At 37.5% G+C, this 19818-nt stretch overlaps 2 protein-coding genes across 3 annotated transcripts; both read right to left on the bottom strand.

Moving 5' to 3' along the window:
* Nucleotides 1-5595: 5595 nt before the first annotated feature.
* On the bottom strand, nt 5596-6646 carry LOC127075907 (NAD(P)H-quinone oxidoreductase subunit S, chloroplastic). The gene has a single exon (XM_051017419.1). It carries the CDS (start codon nt 6454-6456, stop codon nt 5743-5745), a length of 714 nt encoding a protein of 237 aa, XP_050873376.1. The 5' UTR covers nt 6457-6646; the 3' UTR covers nt 5596-5742.
* Nucleotides 6647-6678: 32 nt separating this feature from the next.
* Nucleotides 6679-18277, bottom strand: LOC127075906 (uncharacterized). Of its 2 annotated transcripts, XM_051017417.1 has the most exons (6): nt 17975-18277; nt 16719-16878; nt 16426-16613; nt 15753-15876; nt 7343-7473; nt 6679-7028 (listed from the first exon to the last, which is right to left on the bottom strand). In XM_051017417.1, the coding sequence occupies exons 1-6, from the start codon at nt 18191-18193 to the stop codon at nt 6897-6899; spliced, it is 954 nt and encodes a 317-aa protein (XP_050873374.1). In that variant the 5' UTR covers nt 18194-18277; the 3' UTR covers nt 6679-6896. The 2 variants fall into 2 exon arrangements, with proteins under 2 accessions (XP_050873374.1, XP_050873375.1); XM_051017418.1 differs by lacking the exon at nt 7343-7473 and having other exon boundaries at nt 6890-7028.
* Nucleotides 18278-19818: the final 1541 nt, after the last annotated feature.

Below are 19818 nucleotides of genomic sequence, written 5' to 3'. Positions count from 1 at the left end.
ATTAAAAACAAACTAGAAGCATAATTAAAATTAACTAGAAAGAAATAAAATTAGAAAACATAAAAAAATGAAAACATTAAATATCTCCTCCCACACTTAAACCGAACATTATCCCCAATGTTTCAATAAAAAGTGAAAAGCGATAGGGAAAACTTGGACAATGCATCTGAAGGTGTTTGGATCTATAACACACAGACATGTGCCAGATCAATTGAGAAGAAAACTTGATGACAAGTTGAGTCATATGATCTTGATAGGATATCATTCGACTGAAGGATACAAGTTGTTCGACCCAGTGAAAAAGCAAGTGGTGATCAGCAGGGACGTGATCATAGATGAGCTTAAGGAATGGGATTGGAATGGGAATGTTAAGAAGGATTTAGTGAGAATCTTTTATGATGAACCAGCTAGTGAAGTCGAAAGAGAAGTTCGACAGGAAGAAGTTAGAGGTGAAGTAGGCCCAAGCAGACCTCAAAGAACAAGACACATGCATGCAAGGTTACAAGAATGTGTGATTACATCATATTATGTAGTCAATGAAGAAAGTGAGTTGGTACAATATGCTTTCTACGTAGATGTCGAACCAGTCAATGTAGTTGAGGCATTGAAAGATTCAAAGTGGATGAAAGCAGTGGACAAAGAGCTGAAGTCAATCGAACTCAACAACACATGGTCACTTATCGAATTACCCCAAGACAAGAAGGCAATCGATGTGAAGTGGGTATACAAGGTGAAGTTGAATCCCAGAAGAGAAGTCACTCGACACAAGGCGAGATTTGTGGCGAAAGGATTTCTTCAGAAATAAGGAATCGACTTCGATGAAGTTTTTGCACCTGTTGCTAGGACCGACACAATCAGGTTGATTATTGGTCTAACAAATATGAACAATTGGCAGATGTGTCAGATGTATGTGAAATGTGCATTCTTTAGTGGCCCCTTAGAAGAAGAAGTTTATGTTGCACAACCAGTTGAGTTTGTGAAACATGGCGAAGAAAGAAAAGTGTACAGACTACATAAAGCCCTGTACGGACTTAAACAAGCTCCAAGAGCTTGGAACAAGAAAATAGATGGCTTTCTAAGGGAGAAGGAATTTGTGAAGTGAAAATCTGAACGTGGAGTATATGTAAGAAGAAGCAAGAGCGAATTGGTTATACTATGCATCTATGTCGATGACCTGTTGATAATAGGTAGCTGCAAGAAGGAGATCGAAGACTTCAAAGGTGATCTCAACAAGGAATTTGAAATGTCAGATCTGGGTGACATTTCATACTTCCTTGGCATCTAATTCTACAAGAGTGGTAGAGGTTTGATGATGCATCAAATAAGGTATGCAGGCAAAATAGTCAAGAGATTTGAGATGCAAGATTGCAACCTAACTTTGACTCCAGTTAGTCCAGATTACAACTGTTGAGAGATTTAGATGAAGATGATGTTGACCCAACCCAATATATAAAACTTATTGGGTCACTTCGATACCTTTGTCATACAAGGCCTGACTTAGCATATAATGTAGGTATGGTGAGTAGGTTCATGTAGAAGCCAAATGCATCACATCTAGCAGTGGCGAAGAGGATACTAAGGTATATGAAAGGAAGTCTCGACTATGGAATTTTGTTTCCGACAGATGATGAAGGAAAATAATGTAAATTAGTGGAATACACCGACTCAAGTTGATGTAGTGATGTTTAGGATTGAAAATCCACAGTTGGCTATGTGTTTATGCTAGGTGGTGCACCAGTTGCTTTGAGTTCGAGAAAAGAGCCAATAGTGGCATTATCGTCGTGTGAAGCAGAATACATAGTTGCTTCTATTTTTACATGTCAAGCAACATGGATGGTGAATATGGTCGAAAAGATAATAGCGAAGAGTCATGGAGCAATTAGCATGAAGATCGACAACATGTCAACTATCAATCTGACGAAGAATCCGATAGCACATGATCGAAGCAAGCACATCGAGACGGGGTTCCATTATCTTCGAGAGCAGGTGGAAAATGGGAAGATGAATATGGAACACTCCAGAACTAAGAATCAGATTGCAAACATCATGACGAAGGGACTGCAGGTCGAAGTGTTCAGAAGACTAAGAGTTATGATGAATGTAGATAGCTTAAACACAATGAATTAGGTGGTGTCTTAAATTGCAATTCCTTGTGTAAAAATAGGTTTCTCGATAGGAACAAGAAAGTGTCGAACCACCTAGTGTGTTGAGTTGTGTTAGTGTGTCAAAGCATGTTGCTTCACACATGATTTCAACTTAGGTCTATTTTAGTAGTGTTAGCTATTTTGGGCTTTTATAGTTTTAGGATTTGGATTGAGGTCCAAGTTAACATAAATATATAAATAGAGGGAGTAACCCTTATTATTGTAATGAAGTGAATAGAGCATTTATAATATTGTAATTCACAGTATTTTGCTGTTGCAAAGTGAATAAGAAGTTTTCCACAATTTGTGGGCAGAGAGAAACTCTGCAGAATTTTATTACTCTTCTCCTTCATCATTTTTTACTTTCTTTCTTTCTCCATTGTTCTTCTCTTTTCATTGTTATTGTGTGGATGATAAAAATCTTGTTCATCAAGATTGATTGAAATTCTCTATAGATTATGGTGGATTTCCAAAATTTTCTCCCTCATTCTCTTAAAATAAAATTATCTTTAAAAACACAAACAAACCTCTCGAAAATTTGAATTCTTCATGCTTTCAACCATTCTCTCAATTTCTACTTCATTGCATTCAATACAAACACATTCATCTCTCATATTTCGTAAGTTTTTTATTTTTACTTTTTCTAATTTAGATGCATGCAATGCAATTTCTTAATACAGTCTAGTTAAGCCACATTAGGTTACATCCGATAAAAATGTAATACATTAATTCTCCTACTTGTATTTGGTTTGAATTTGCGACATTTTAAGATTAGGGTTCTTGCTTGAATGATTTATATTTCGATGCGATAAGTCCATATTTTGAAATCCTAACTATGTATATGGATAACAAAATATGGATTGCTAATATATATGGTTTGTCATTCTATTGATTAATTTTTTTGTGTATGGATAACAAAATTCGATATATAGTTTGTCATTTTGTTTGTTAATTTTTAAATTGTACCATAATATTGTGATTATGATGATAGGCCTTATCTTGTGTGACTATAGATAAACGACTGACATACAACAAAGGTATATACATGGTTAGCTATTTCAGCATGCTTCAACGCAGATGGAGAAAGTTAAATCCTCGCGAGTAGTTGGATAAGGGTCGTCTTCTCGTGGTCATGTATCTTCGACTCATGAAGGTGCACCCGTTACTCCCGTTCATGATCTTGGTGTTGTCGCACATGGTAGTTTTTCTAAAGGCCTATATGACATGTCACTCCTTCCTATATATTTAAATCATATTGATAGGCATGTGTGGGAAGGTGAGGTAGCATAAATGTTTAATTATTATTTTAATTTAATTTGTATATTTCCAACAATATAGGAGGCAGAAGAGGAATAGGGGGTTAAATATACCAAAGAGCCTTATTTTAATTTGTATTTTGATGTAAACATTTTGAATTATTGAGTTATGAATTGTGTACGGTTTATGAATGGTTGATGTGTGAATGACTTATCAAATTCGTTTTTTTGTTAGAAATGACATCTGCGAGTTATAAATACAAACAACAATGTATCATGGGTGTGTCCGGAGATTAGAATCCAAATTCACCCCTTTGTTATCACATATGCATAGAAAATGTTGTAAATAGTGTCACAGGGATGGGTCCGGAGATAGGAATATGGATTCACGCCCTTTGTTGTCACATATACACATAATATGTTTGAAATAGCATGATAATATATGTATGGAGATTGGAATCCAGATTCACCCATTTGTTATTACATATACACAAAATATGTTAGAAATAGTGTCTCAGGGGTGCGTTCAAAGATTGAAATTTGAATTCACTCCTTTGTTATCACACATACACATAATATACCAACAATATTGTCACAAAGGTATGTTAGGGGATTGAAATCTGAAGTCACCTTATTTATCACAAAGCATACCTAGATACTTGACATGATCTCAAAGCATAATATTTCATATATCTAACATGACATAACATGAACTTGACATAAAATGAGCTTGACATAACATGAACTTAACATAGATCTAACATGATATTTCATCACCAATAGATGGTTAAAGACATTTCATCGTTTTTAGAATACGTTAATTGATCTCGCAAGTGTCGCATCCATCTTGATAGGATCCTTAGTTTTGTAACGGTAAAATATACTCTACATAACTCGTGCATTTGCATCTTCATCTCCCCGTCATTATCAATGTTGTAACGGTAAAATATACTCTACATAACGGTAAGAGATTCTTTAGTTTAGATTTTAGATCTACAATATGTGTGTTCTCTATCATCTTAAATTCAAAAGGAGGCTTCATGTTATTGAAGTAAATAAATGCAATATACCAATGTTAATTCATTTTAGAGTGTTTTTATTCACAACATATGAGGAATATTTATATAAGATTTAAATCATTACGAACCATACAAAAGTGTGGATGCAATCATGACTATACAAAAAGTGTCGGTGCAATATTTTTCCATGGGTTTGTTCGGATGTTGGAATCCGAATACACCTTGCTATATCGTATATCAAAAATATTGTTCCAAGGGTGTGTCTGGAGATTAGAATCTGAATTCACCGTTGTTCCTACCAGACCTGCTCAATTGACACTACTTGTTTTACCAATCATCTACAACTTAAAACGTTAATTTCAATGTTTATACGAGTAATGTTAGATATACATTAAAACATATCAAAATGTAAGATAAAAACAAACAAACAATGCATAAACAAATGTGTCAACACATAAATCTACGGGTGATTCCGCCTTTAACTTTTCCTGATTTGATTCTCTTTCAATATCGTTTAACTTGGTAAGCTCTTCCTTCATGTTCAAAAAAAAAATATTCGGCCAAGTTTTAGATTCTTTTGTGCCGTGAGATGACCACTAAGAAGATGTTATTGGTATAAAACATTGTGGTTTCAAATAAACTTGAACAAAAGTCTTATGATTTTGAAAATCATTCGATAGACATAATGCGTCAGACTGGAAGTTTGTATCGGATCATTTTCAAAATCATAACATTTGTTCAAAATATATTATGAAAAACCCAATTCCCTCTATAGTATGCAAATTCTCAACAAATCGTATGAAAATTCTCACTCAATTTGACGAGAAAAGGAAGTGGAATTTTGGAATTTTGGTACTAGAGTCTGTTATAGAATGTGGAAATTGGTTTGATATTGCTCTCGGCACTTCCTCATACTCCCCGACAAGATTTAAGTAGAAAAGCATGATTAATCTTGTACCAACCAATGATAATAGTTCCACGATTGATACCAAGATGATGTTGTTGAATCCCAAGCGACTCTACACAGACATATAACACTTGAAATCGGGTTAGGTTTCCCAGCATTCAATATTTCCTACATTCACGCATTCGATCTAGATCGTTAAATCTTGATCCAATGATTGAAAACACGTCGAATGCGTGAATGCGGCATAACAGTGACAACAAGGGGTCTAATTTCCTTGAAATGACACTAAATTATAAACCATTTTTTTAACATGGTACTTTACACAAATTTACAAATTCAGCACTAAATTTTTTTTCACTATGTCTGATACAAAAGTAAACATGTTTTGTTACAAAATGGCAACAAAGTCCTGCAAACTATGATTTCTTTACAAGAAATGGTTCAAGAACACAAGACTTAGGATTCTTCATAGGAGGACCTTTTTCTCTCCTCTCTAGTTCATCAAGCCTGAAAGTGATCAACTTATCCCAATTCCCTCCTTCAAACAGTACTCCTGCTTTACCATCAGTGATTCTTTGAACAATACCACAGTACATGTAAAATGGATTATTCTGATTCTTCACAATAGCAATCATTCCTGGAAGTAACATAGGAAGTTCCGGTGGTTTCGCCTTTTCTGACGATGAAAGTTTAAGTCTTTTCTCATCTGCATCAGGTTTTGGAACAGGGTTTTCTTCAATGAATTTCATCAACCCTTTTTCACCTCCTGGAAACCCTCCGGTTAACCCCAGCAACTCTTTCTCAAAACCTTCTTCTGCAACACTTTCAAAGGACTGTGATGAGTTGTTACTAGCTGCTTCTGATGATGGTGGTTGATTCTGATCATCAAAACGAACTTCTCTTTTGAGCTCCTTTTGAAGTCCTTCTTCTCCTTTACAGAGTCCTCTGCCTCCCATGATTTGCAGCAGGTCGAATTCGGCACATATCCGTAACGTTCTGTAGGTTGGTTTGCTGTGAAAGATGGAAGCTCTGTTGCTGTGAGGATAAAAATGAGTGAGATTTTCTTGGCCTAAGAATTTGGATCTTAGAAGAGAGCCATGAAGGATATGAAGGGAAACAAAAGAAGACATTGTTAGTTAACTGTTGAGAAAATTGGCTAAAGACAGCATTAGTGAGAGCAGAAAGTAGAAGGAAAAGAATAGAATCATAATCTAATCCTGGCCATAGAATTATTGGATAGGCCTATCTTTTTCTTGAAATGATAAACTAGTAGAAAATCTTCATTCCTTTTAATCTTGACCACAAAGTTGATTCTTTGAGACAAGAATTGCAGTATGTAATAATCATATATATGTCCAAAATAACTTCTTTTTTTTTTACAAAATAATATTTTTATTACTCCATGAAGGTCAAACAAAATGAGTTGACTCGAGTTTTTCGAGAATTTACATTTATTTTACAACAATCTGAATGTAGTAAGAGCTATTGAGAGCACATGTGATTTTTAATGGTAAGTAACAACACTCAAATGCTGAAGAAGGAAGCCTTATACGACAATTTCGTTTCCTCTTCATCGCGTAGCTTCAGTTGCAAGTGTTAATTTAACGCCGTCTTTAAATGAAACCGGATTAATTTTTAGAGTTTGAACCAATCTAGTGATATCCATAGATATGTCGGCTGGGGACTTAACACCTCGATCAACCTGCAAAATAATGAAAAACTTAAATGCGTCACAATAAAGAACAATCAGAGAAGCACAAGAAGTCAAATGACATCATGTTACAGAACTGCTCAAATGGCCATCGAAAGATAAATGAAAAGCTTTGACGGCTATGATGCTGAATGAGAAAACAAAAATAACTTGAATCCTTGATTACGGAATAACATCTTATTCTGTAACATAGAATGAGGTTGATAATTTCATGAAGACACGGAAAATGCAGATGAAGAAAGAAAGCAAGAAACTTATTCTGTATCACAAATTTTATTTTGGGATAAATGAAGCATAACACATACCGATGAAGCAGACACTGGTTTGATTAATGACGTGTCATAACCTCTGACTTGTGCAACAGCCTCAGCCATTTGAACGCGTGATACTCTATCAGGTCCACCCGCATTAAGTAACAACTGCATTTGTTTGCTCCCTATGACAAGAATTAGAAATCAAATCATGAAAGCAAAATCGAGATTCTTAAGTTTAAGCTAGTTCAAAGAACACAATAAAGTGGAAGATTAAAAAACCTAAGTGTAAAGACAAAGTGTCATACAACATATATAAATCAACATGACAAACAGCATGCGGTATTGACACATTTTGCACACTCCCCCTTTCTTTTGTAATCTAAGGCTATTTGCAGAAAGCGAAAGCGACTGTTAGTTGTGGACATTTTGTCAGCATTTTTCTCCCCCTTTGACAACATCAAAAAGAGAGACAGAGTGATTATTCAAGATAACAACGAAAAATTCACAGGTAGTAGCAGAGATATAGATACCAACGAAATAATATCACACTTATATCATTTCTTATCAATAGTCATTAATTAAAAGGAGAAAATACATAAGGAAATTACGGTTGCATAAACAGGCAAAGCAGAGAAAAACAGGAATACATGCAAAACAACAAGCAACATGTAATGTGCATATGAAGGGCTATTGTCTTAAGTGACGGTGGCCGGGATGGTAGCAGACGCTTGGGTTTCTGCTAGGGTCAGCCAGAGTTTCTAGGTAATCACAAACACCTTCCAGATGCCTAAGACTCCCGGTGACATTCCGATCCAAATCTGCATACCGTTCATTTAGGCTTGTGGAGAGGTTGTCGAGCCGCTCATTTTGGGTTTGAAGTTGACTGTTAATTTGAGCAAGTCGGTCATCCTGGGATTGCATGAAGGATTGTTGGGCAAGTTGCATGCTTCGCATCATCTCCAACAGCTCTGAAGAATCAGCTTGATGTGGAGGGGATGGAGGATTCTTCCTCAACTTGGTGATACGGCTGGTAAGATTCACGTTGAGTTGTCCAGCCCGTATGTTGCCATTCCCCCCAGCCACCCCATCGTGAAACATCTTCTTCATATGTATCCGGCTGCTGTACCCAAGCAGAGCCGGAGTAGTCATGCGTGCCAACGGGTGAAGGACTGTTGTCTCCACCATTGTAAGCAGTATCGTGCCTAGCTTCTTCTTCTTCTTCTTCTTCATTTTCCACTTCATCGTCTTGTTCTTCGCTTTCATCACTGTCAGCCCTTGGAGAAACGCATCCTCTTCTAACAAACTTATATTTTCTCCGCTCCTTGCACCAAATATATCCCATCATAGACATGGTTTTTGTGCTAAACTCTTTGTCAGGTGAGATTGATGTGAACGGGAAAGACGGATGATTAACATTGGTTGCAGTAAGGACTTCTTGAATAAATGATCCGTAGGCAAGAGCAGTCCCTCGTCCGGAATCACGTAGATTATACATTCTACTAGTAATGTAGTATGGCCAGTTGATTTTTATCTTATTTTTCAGAATGTAAATCAAATGAACCTCGGGCTGTTCGACTCTGGAGAGACCGCCCTTCTTCGGCCGCAGGATGCGTGAGACAACCCAATGAAGAATTCTTTCTCCGGCGTCCAGCTTGCCGGCAGTGACGGTTCGTGGGAACAAGTCACTTTGCACAAACTCATCAGAATATGGCCGTTCCAACATGTCATTTAATGCACTCTTAAACTCATAGCCATCTATGTGGTGAGAGTCAGTCACCTCAGGTAGAGGATTCTCAGCATCATCCACAGACATGTCAAAATACTTGTTCCAGAAATTTGATTTAATTGATACCTTTGTAGAGCCAACAGTCCTTCACCCGTTGGCATATAGAATATACAACAAGCGATTACTTACTGTAGAAGAGTCTGTGCACGTTACTTTTGATGAATCCAATCCGAGAAACGTCGGAAAGGGTAGTGTTTTTCATGGTGCAGGTACATCTACCGAAGACATACTCAAAGGTGGCGAGCCGGGGATTGATCAACCCGACATAGTCAAAATTGAGGAGGACAAAGATGTACTCCATGATGAAACCGAGGTAGACCATCCGCCTTCAAACGATGATCTTCCTCAAGCTTGGAAGTCTTCCAAAGACCATCCAATCGACAACATTATCGGAGATATCTCAAAGGGTGTAACAACTCGATCTAAGCTAAGTAATTTCTGTTATCACTTCGCTTTCGTTTCACAGATGGAACCTAAAAACCCTAAAGAAGCCCTACTCGATGAACACTGGTTTTTATCAATGCAGGAGGAACTTAATCAGTTCACCAGAAATGAGGTTTGGGACCTTGTCCCTCCTCCGCGAGATCATCGAGTAATCGGCACCCGATGGGTGTTTAGGAACATGCTGGACGAAAACGGGGTAATAACCCGTAATAAGGCGCGTTTAGTCGCGCAAGGGTATAACCAAGAGGAAGGCATCGACTATGAGGAAACTTATGCGCCGGTTGCCCGACTCGAGGCTATACGCCTTCTCCTTGCCTTCGCTTGTGCAAAGGATTTTAAGCTATTCCAAATGGATGTTAAGAGCGCTTTCCTTAACGGTCACATAAATGAAGAAGTTTACGTCGCACAACCTCCGGGTTTCGAATCCCATGAATATCCTGATCATGTTTATAAACTGAAAAGGGCTTTGTATGGCCTCAAACAAGCTCCTAGAGCTTGGTATGAGAGACTAAGCAAGTTCTTACTCGATCAAGGATACTCAAGAGGAAAGGTTGACACAACTCTCTTCATTAAACGTCAAGGAAAGCACTTGATATTAGTGCAAATTTATGTAGATGATATCATTTTTGGGTCTACTAACATGAATCTTGTGAGAGAGTTTTCTGACCTTATGCAGGGCGAGTTCGAGATGAGTATGATGGGGGAGCTCACATACTTCCTCGGTCTGCAAATCAAACAGCTCAAAGAAGGAACTTTCGTGAGCCAGACAAAGTATTGTTTGGACCTTATCAAGAGATTTGACATGGCAAAAGCTAAGGCCATAGACACCCCCATGCCTACATGTACCAACTTGAACAAAGATGAAGACGGTAAGGAAGTAGATGTAAAACGGTATAGAGGTATGATTGGTTCACTCCTCTATCTCACTGCTTCTCGTCCTGATATTATGTTTAGCGTATGCATGTGTGCAAGATATCAATCATGTCCCAAGGAATCCCATTTAAAAGCCGTTAAACGGATACTTCGATATCTATCTGGTACTCCGAAGTATGGACTATGGTATTCCAAAGGTAATGATTGTTCCTTGGTAGGTTTCTCCGACTCCGACTTTGCCGGTTGCAAATCGGATAGGAAGAGTACCAGTGGCACCTGTCACTTATTTTCAAACTCTTTGGTCAGTTGGCATAGCAAGAAATAAGTTTCTGTTGCCTTGTCAACCGCCGAGGCGGAATACGTTGCCGCCGGTAGTTGTTGTGCCCAAATCCTATGGATTAAGCAACAACTATTGGATTTTAACCTCAAACTTGAACGTATTCCTATTTTTTGTGACAACACCAGTGCCATTAACCTATCCAAGAATCCTGTGCTACATTCTCGCACCAAACATATCGAAATACGACACCACTTTCTTCGGGATCATGTAGAGAAAGGTGACATTGTGTTTGAACATGTCACTACTGAAAATCAACTAGCGGACATTTTCACAAAGCCGCTAGCCACTGAACCTTTCTTTCATATCCGCCGAGAACTTGGCATTCTCGATATTTCGGAACGGGAACTATAATCTACTGCTTTACCTAATTCCATATACGACTTTAATCTTGTACTTCTAACAAATCTATGTTGTTGTAAGCACAAGTCTACCGTTCACTAAGTCACTCCGGCATTGAGGTGATATTGTTCCTCTCTTTCTCTCTCTCTGCTAAGTCTCATAACTACAATAGTTATATCTCATAATGATGTTGTTTATATATGTATATTTGATATCTCTCTTTGGTTGTGTATTGCTGTATGAACTGTTAATTATGCATCAAACTGGTCATTGCATGTGCTGAATAGTGAAAAATGGAAATTTGAACTGTATGAGTCGACCGCAGCAGGGCTATGGTCGACGCATGATTAAATAATTTTTGCATTTTCTCAAAAATCAAACAGTATGCGTCGACGCATACAGGGGTATGGTCGACGCATCGCTCGAAAATTTTGTTTTTCTGCAAATTTTGTTTTTCTGCAGACAAATTCAAATCGCTTTTCATGCATTCTCATTCAAAAATCACCATTAAGTGTGCATTTACTTTCCATCACATTTCAAACTACCCACTAAGTTGTAACTTGCATCTACCTAGTGGCTATTGTTATTTGATCTTCCATCTTCCCAAAACCCTAACCTTCCACTATAAATTGGGAGAAACCTCTCTCTAGCAGAATCTCCTTGAAAACCCTTCCTAAACCTTCTCTCTACACACAAACACCCTGTTTCACACTTGCTCAAATGGCCTCCTCATCACGCAGACCTTCCGGCAAAAGATCCCGAGAATCATCCGCTGCATCTCTTCCCGTATCTGCTGTATCACTCGTTCCACCCGCTCGTGTCGAAATTTTCAACAAAGATATAGGTAAACGAGGAGTTGTGCAACAACATGCGTTCTACAAACTTACCGCTGAACGCATGCACCTCGCTCAAATCTTGGCTCTGTTGCAGCATCAAGGCTTCATCAACTTCTTGGAGTGCAACACCAAATACAGTGAAGACCTTGTCCGTGTTTTCTACGCCGGTCTTCATGAGAACTTTCGCGGGCACAAGCTTTCCTCCAGAGTTGGCTCTACAAAGGTATCAATTAAATCAAATTTCTGGAACAAGTATTTTGACATGTCTGTGGATGATGCTGAGAATCCTCTACCTGAGGTGACTGACTCTCACCACATAGATGGCTATGAGTTTAAGAGTGCATTAAATGACATGTTGGAACGGCCATATTCTGATGAGTTTGTGCAAAGTGACTTGTTCCCACGAACCGTCACTGCCGGCAAGCTGGACGCCGGAGAAAGAATTCTTCATTGGGTTGTCTCACGCATCCTGCGGCCGAAGAAGGGCGGTCTCTCCAGAGTCGAACAGCCCGAGGTTCATTTGATTTACATTCTGAAAAATAAGATAAAAATCAACTGGCCATACTACATTACTAGTAGAATGTATAATCTACGTGATTCCGGACGAGGGACTGCTCTTGCCTACGGATCATTTATTCAAGAAGTCCTTACTGCAGCCAATGTTAATCATCCGTCTTTCCCGTTCACATCAATCTCACCTGACAAAGAGTTTAGCACAAAAACCATGTCTATGATGGGATATATTTGGTGCAAGGAGCGGAGAAAATATAAGTTTGTTAGAAGAGGATGCGTTTCTCCAAGGGCTGACAGTGATGAAAGCGAAGAACAAGACGATGAAGTGGAAAATGAAGAAGAAGAAGAAGAAGCTAGGCACGATACTGCTTACAATGGTGGAGACAACAGTCCTTCACCCGTTGGCACGCATGACTACTCCGGCTCTGCTTGGGTACAGCAGCCGGATACATATGAAGAAGATGTTTCACGATGGGGTGGCTGGGGGGAATGGCAACATACGGGCTGGACAACTCAACGTGAATCTTACCAGTCGTATCACCAAGTTGAGGAAGAATTTCCTCCATCCCCTCCACATCAAGCTGATTCTTCAGAGCTGTTGGAGATGATGCGAAGCATGCAACTTGCCCAACAATCCTTCATGCAATCCCAGGATGACCGACTTGCTCAAATTAACAGTCAACTTCAAACCCAAAATGAGCGGCTCGACAACCTCTCCACAAGCCTAAATGAACGGTATGCAGATTTGGATCGGAATGTCACCGGGAGTCTTAGGCATCTGGAAGGTGTTTGTGATTACCTAGAAACTCTGGCTGACCCTAGCAGAAACCCAAGCGTCTGCTACCATCCCGGCCACCGTCACTTAAGACAATAGCCCTTCATATGCACATTACATGTTGCTTGTTTGCATGTATTCCTGTGTTTCTCTGCTTTGCCTGTTTATGCAACCGTAATTTCCTTATGTATTTTCTCCTTTTAATTAATGACTATTGATAAGAAATGATATAAGTGTGATATTATTTCGTTGGTATCTATATCTCTGCTACTACCTGTGAATTTTTCGTTGTTATCTTGAATAATCACTCTGTCTCTCTTTTTGATGTTGTCAAAGGGGGAGAAAAATGCTGACAAAATGTCCACAACTAACAGTCGCTTTCGCTTTCTGCAAATAGCCTTAGATTACAAAAGAAAGGGGGAGTGTGCAAAATGTGTCAATACCGCATGCTGTTTGTCACGTTGATTTATACAGGTTGTCATCATCAAAAAGGGGGAGTATGTAAAGACAAAGTGTCATACAACATACGATATCAAGTTTCGATGATGACAAAAGACCATCATGCACGTCTACAAACAAATGCAACACATTAGCCACCATATCCTTTGTTACGTTTTTCTAAATATGTTATAATCATTAAAAGCATGTGGACAAAGTGTGATCATGACAAAATGCATGAAAAATCACAAAACACTTGTTTTTGCAGATTTGAAGGCTTTGAGTCGACCATAGAGGTCAGCTCAAAGCTCACGGGTCAGCGCGAAGCTCAGCCCAAACTGGAGGTGGTCAGCGCAAACTTGCTTGCGTCGACCATAAGGGTCAGCGCTTGGCTCACGGATCAGCGCACAAACCCCTTGCGTCGACCAGACGTCGGCGCATGACATAGTGATGTTGTCCACGGCTCAGCGCATGGAACGATAGGTCGACCATAGGGGTCGGCGCATCACTCATGGCTCAGCGCACGCCGACCTATGGTCGACCGCTCGCGCGCAATCTCAGTTTTCTGAGTTATTTCAATTGTTTGAAATTCTGTTATGTTTGATTGGTTTTGTCAGTTACTATAAATACAAGTCAAAACACTTGTATCAACTAACATTTGTCAATTTGTATTCAAGTGTTCAAGGAAACAAGAAAGAGTGAAAAAGGTGTCAAAGATTCATCATCTTCATCTTCAACAGTTCACAATACATCAACTGCACACAATAACTTTTGATGTGATTCGTGATAGTTTGAAGGTGATAAGGTTCGTAGCTGCGATTGGAGAATCGGGTTCGAGTTGAAGTCTTGGCAGGTTCTTTCTTGAATAAAACCATTAGGGTTTTATCCTCCAATACCGGTTCGGGTTTGGGGGTTTTTGGACGAATTGCTTCATTAACATTCAGCTGAGCGAAGGTGACTGATAAGAGAACGTCTTCATCAGTTTAGTAGCGGATTCGGTGTTTGTGTAGTGAAGGATTCGGGTTTGATTCGTTCGTGTTCGTGATCAGTCGGGCCAAGGGGTTGAAGAACGGAAGGTCCAGCATCAACAATCAACAATCAAATGTCTTGATTCATCTTGAATCAAGGAGCAAGGATAAGAAGTATCATCCAACACATTGGAAGTTCTGTTGTTTACATACTTTGCAATCCTTGTAAAAACGATTAAATCTCACAGGTGATATCTAATTAATCATCTCAATTCTATTTTTAGAATTGAGGGCAGACGTACCCCGAAGCGAGGACGGCGGGGGAACTGCCTCATCAAATCTGCGTCTTCTTCAATTTTCTGCATAATCTGTTTTTCAGCTTAAAAATTAAGTGATTTTAGTTTAAGCAATTTTTCCAAACTTTGATATAAGTTGAGTAAGAGATTAAAACTGCTGTTTGAATACTAAGTACAATAATATATTGTACTAGGATAAATTGAATTACTTACTCAACTCAAATATCACTTGGAGTGTTTATGCACACCAAGTGTTTGTAAATTTGCTTAAGTCAAAGTTGTCTTAAGTTTGCATCAGTTTAATTTGGTGTCTTGATTCATTGGAACTAGGCTTGCTAGTTAGTGAATTATATCATTGATTGTGCAATTAGTGTAGCAACTTGTATCTCAATTTATCACTTATCCATTAGCTTAACGCATATCCGGTTTTCCAATAACGGTTCGTTTTAGACTAAATTTTCCTCGGCCGCTTCCGCACCTAAAACAATTTTTAAAACCAATTTTTCTTTTATATTGGTAGCGCCGACTCAAGTTTTTAATTGGGATCTATTCAACCCCCCTTCTAGATCCGTGCCATAGTCTAACACTAAGGAAAACATAACACAAGAACGGGAATGAAAAGTTGTTAGAATGCTTAACTTTTACAAAACAAAATGAAAATGTGATGCATAATTCTAATTCAGCTATAAGATAACTATTTTCATAGGTAATAATGATTGAGTTTCCCCAATAAAATTATGTTTTGCAACCTTAAAAAAGGTCTAACTGAAAATCAGTTTCATTAAGAAACTCTTTTGCAGCGTATAGCCTGTCTAACCGATATAAAGGAGGCTATTTACAAAAAAAATTGTACCTGATATCCATTGGTTTGTTAAAGCTAGTATGATAGTAATGAGATCCTTAACATAAATCGGACAACGGAACTCATCGTGAAAGAACTCAACTGTTTCTCTTTTAGAAAGGACACAGTCCATCCACTGCAGTAGTTAGACAGTATAAGTAAATCATACATTAAGAAGTAATTATAAGAATTAGAAGAAGAATCTAATGAGCAATCATAGACAAGTGTAATATTCGCAACAAGGTTGAGCAAAAATAAGTAAATGATGAGCCAAGCACTACCATCGTCTTTTTTTAAAGTAGCAAAATTTACAAGCATCATTCACATCTCAAGTATCATCAATCCAAATGCTAGATAAAAGCATTAGTTTTCCGATGAACCTAAACAGGGTCGAACAACTTAATTAAGTGTTTATCGTGTAAGTGTTTATGTATAAGATGTTTATATATTAAAAGATAGAATCAAATTAAACCATTTTCATTTCATATAAGATGTTTTCATCAGCTATCCTAGAGAGTTATGAAAATAAGCTGAAAACATATTATGAATATGTTATCAGTTGTCTCCATAAGATCTCTCACAGCAAGTACTTAAGACAGTTGATAAGCTAAAATAAGTCAATCCAAATAGACCCTAAGGCAGAGATTTTGGAGTATTAGTATAAATCCGCATACTGTAAATGCACCTGAACAGGAAGAGATTTTGGAACTGGTGAGAGAGTTTGTGGCCCATAGATGATACTGCTTCTCAAAATTGCAAAGTTTGGGAAATTTTCCGCAATGAACTTTTCCGCCGCCAGTTTAGTTTTTCCATAAACATTTACCGGAATAGCAATGTCTTCTTCCTTGTAAAAGGACTTCTCCCCTTCATAAACTAATGACAAGAAACATAAATAACAATTTAGCTGAAAATCAGTGAATGAAAAGGAATATGGACAACAACCAATGCAATATATTGGTTGCGATAAGATTGGTTTACCTTGATCTGTGGAAAGATGAATGAGAAGGGTATTGTTTTGTTTAAAGGTTTGCAGCCATTTTACAAGGGATGATGGTACATTAATAGCATTTGCAGTATCGGGATCAATTTCACAGGCTCGGGGCACCGAGATGGCAGCACAATTGATAACCACGTCAGGCTGCCAATAACAAACCAACGAAATTGACAATCTGATAATGAAACAAGTAACATAAAATGTTCTATGAAGTTGTGAAATGGTAATACATGATTCTTTATCCCTATGTTTTTTTTCTGATTAATTTGTATTTGGGAACATAAATAACCCCAGGATATATTTAACTGATGAAAGGTTCAAACTCTTGTAACACATTAGCAGCTATTCAATTTATACATTTTATCAACAAAAAAAAACTACTCAACTTATATATGTTTGAAAATTCATTACACAAAATATTAATAAGTTTCAAAACATGCAGAATTTCAAAAGATTTAATGAGTTTTAATTTGAAGGATGAACAAAAGAAAGACGAACTATGAATACTAATAAGCACGTGTTCAGACTATATAATGACCATATATTGTCTAAAGGGAGAACTCTTAACACACACTCTCAAGCCCAAGACTTTACATCTAGAGCGGAGAAATAAATAGTGGGTAGCCCGATAGCGGAAACCTGATAGTATGTGGCCCAACGGATCTTAAATGATGCTCTTGATACCATGTTAAGAAATGTGGTGAGCTTAACTCAATCCTACAAAATCGCCTTGTAGAGTGAGGATTGCACTCACTTATAAGCACATGTTCAGACCATATATTGTTCGATGTGAGACTCTTAACTGATCCAAAGTCTCTAAAACTTCGAAACCAAGTCAACTAGCTAGACACTTATCCATACCACACTGAGGCCCTATGTGAATAAATTATTTAAGTATAAATTATTTTTTATGACAAAAGATAGAATCAAGTTAAATAGTTTTTAAAATAAACTATAAGCTGTTTTTATAAGCTATCTTGAAGAGCTTATCAAGATGTTGTAAGTTATAATCATAAGCTCTCACAAACACTCTAACTAAATGTTCATCACAGTAGAAAAGCTATAATAAACTAACCCAAATAAACCCTAAATTGCTAACACATCTAACTTCCTCTAATGCTGGTTGGTAGCCCTTTTACATTCTGTGTTGAATCTGATGAACCTGATTACTAAAAATCATGTTTTGTTACTGATCTAATTGAATTGAAAGTTCGGAGAGTGGAAAAAGTGAGAAAAGAACCTGGCCGAATACGCTGGAAATGGCTTCAAATCCAATGCCGGATTTCAAATCGATTTGGAAAGGAAGGGAATGGGGAAATGCATCCAAGAAAGGTTGAGGAAGAGGAGTGGAGTGATAGGTAAATGCGAGTGCGAGAGATTGTCTGGCATAGGAATAGGATTGTAGTAGATGCTGACCCAGGTAACCAGTGCCTCCCACTACCAATATCTTCTTACTCATCTCTCTCTATTCTCGCCCAATTTTTGTATATCGTAAATATAATGGTGAAGGTTCTCTATCTCTCTTTTGTATTTTTTTTTTTCATTTTATGGAAGTTAGTCGTCATATTAGTCGGGCATAAGGTGTTAAAAATTGAAAACGAATCAAACGGAAAACAATCAAAATTTAAAAACAATCAAAATTTATATTTGATTCGAATGTGTTTGAGTCATATTTTAATAAAATTGTGTGGTTTGCTTGGTTTGTTTTAGTTTGCGGTTTGTATTTTTCAAATCGAATCAAAGTGTATTATATTACAACCCAAATTTCATTTAATTCACATTCAACTCAAACATAAATTTATTGTGCATTAACCTTACGATTACAAACGATTCTGTCTTCTTCACATTTAGGGTTTAAATATCTCTTAGTAGTATCACACTTTCTTCTTGTTGAGAATGTAATTATTTATGTCAAAACACCGTTTCGACAGAGTCTATTGTTGTCGAAATGCTTTGTGTGTCGAAATGTATAGTTGTCGAAATGTCGACAGAATTTTGGACTTAGCTTTACTTGTGTGTTTTAGTTGGGTTAGTTATGTTAGTTAGAGATTGCTTGGTGTGCAAGCAATCTCAACCTATAAATAGGGAGGTACCTTATCATTGTAATAATGTAGTTGCATAAAGAAAAGATTGAATAAATTTCAATTTAAAAACAAAGAAGTTTCTCTCTAGAATTCACAACTACTTTTCTTCCTTCTCTCGTTGAAATCCTGATTTCTTTTCTTCCCTAATTCATCTTTTTTATTCTTCTTCAATAATCATCGTGCATCAAAATAGTCTTGCAATCAATGTTTGTTGATTCACTCGAGTGAAAAGTGAAGAATAAAAGGAGTAACCAATCAAAAATATTGGTTCTTGTTCATCAAGATTGATTCAGAATTCTCCAACATTTGGTGAAATTCCACATCGGGAATTTATTGTAATTTCAACATCTGGTATCTAGAGCACTAGTTATGTGATTCTTGGGAAGTATAGCGCAATGAATCATCTGAATGGACATTTTTCGGCGTGTCTCCCAATTGTGAAGAATCAAAATTATGAGATTTTGTTCAAGCAAATAAAAATTGTTTTTTGCTATCACGAACTTTGGGATCTTGTGAAGAATGGAGTGATGGCACTTGCAAAAAACGCGACGGATGAACAAAAGGTTGCATACAAAGAATTGAAGAAGAAAGATTATAAAACCCTTTTATGATTCATCAATGCGTCGATCCAGATAATTTCGAAAATGTCAGTGATGTAGAATCAACGAAAGAAGCATGGAAAATCTTGGAGAAATCATTTGAAGGAGTTGAGAAGGTGAAAGAGGTGAGGTTACAAATTTATAAAAGAACGTATGAATTGCTTCAGATAGAAGAAAGTGAAAGCATAACTGATTTTTTCACTAGGGTTATGAAACCGGTGAATCAAATTAAGGTATATGGAGAAGTGTTGACATCAAGATTAATTGTCGCAAAGATCTTGGGGTCATTGGCCCCAAAATTCGATCATGTGGTGTCGCATCTCAAAAAACGTGATCCTTCGTGAGGCGTTCGCACGCTCGCGAAAAAATATTCGAAAGAGTCGCCACCGAACTTTATTTAT

Source organism: Lathyrus oleraceus, chromosome 4 (assembly GCF_024323335.1).
Source record: "Lathyrus oleraceus cultivar Zhongwan6 chromosome 4, CAAS_Psat_ZW6_1.0, whole genome shotgun sequence".
Lineage (NCBI taxonomy): Eukaryota > Viridiplantae > Streptophyta > Magnoliopsida > Fabales > Fabaceae > Lathyrus > Lathyrus oleraceus.
The sequence above is the reverse complement of the archived record's forward strand: the minus strand, read 5'-3'. Positions and strand labels throughout refer to the sequence as shown.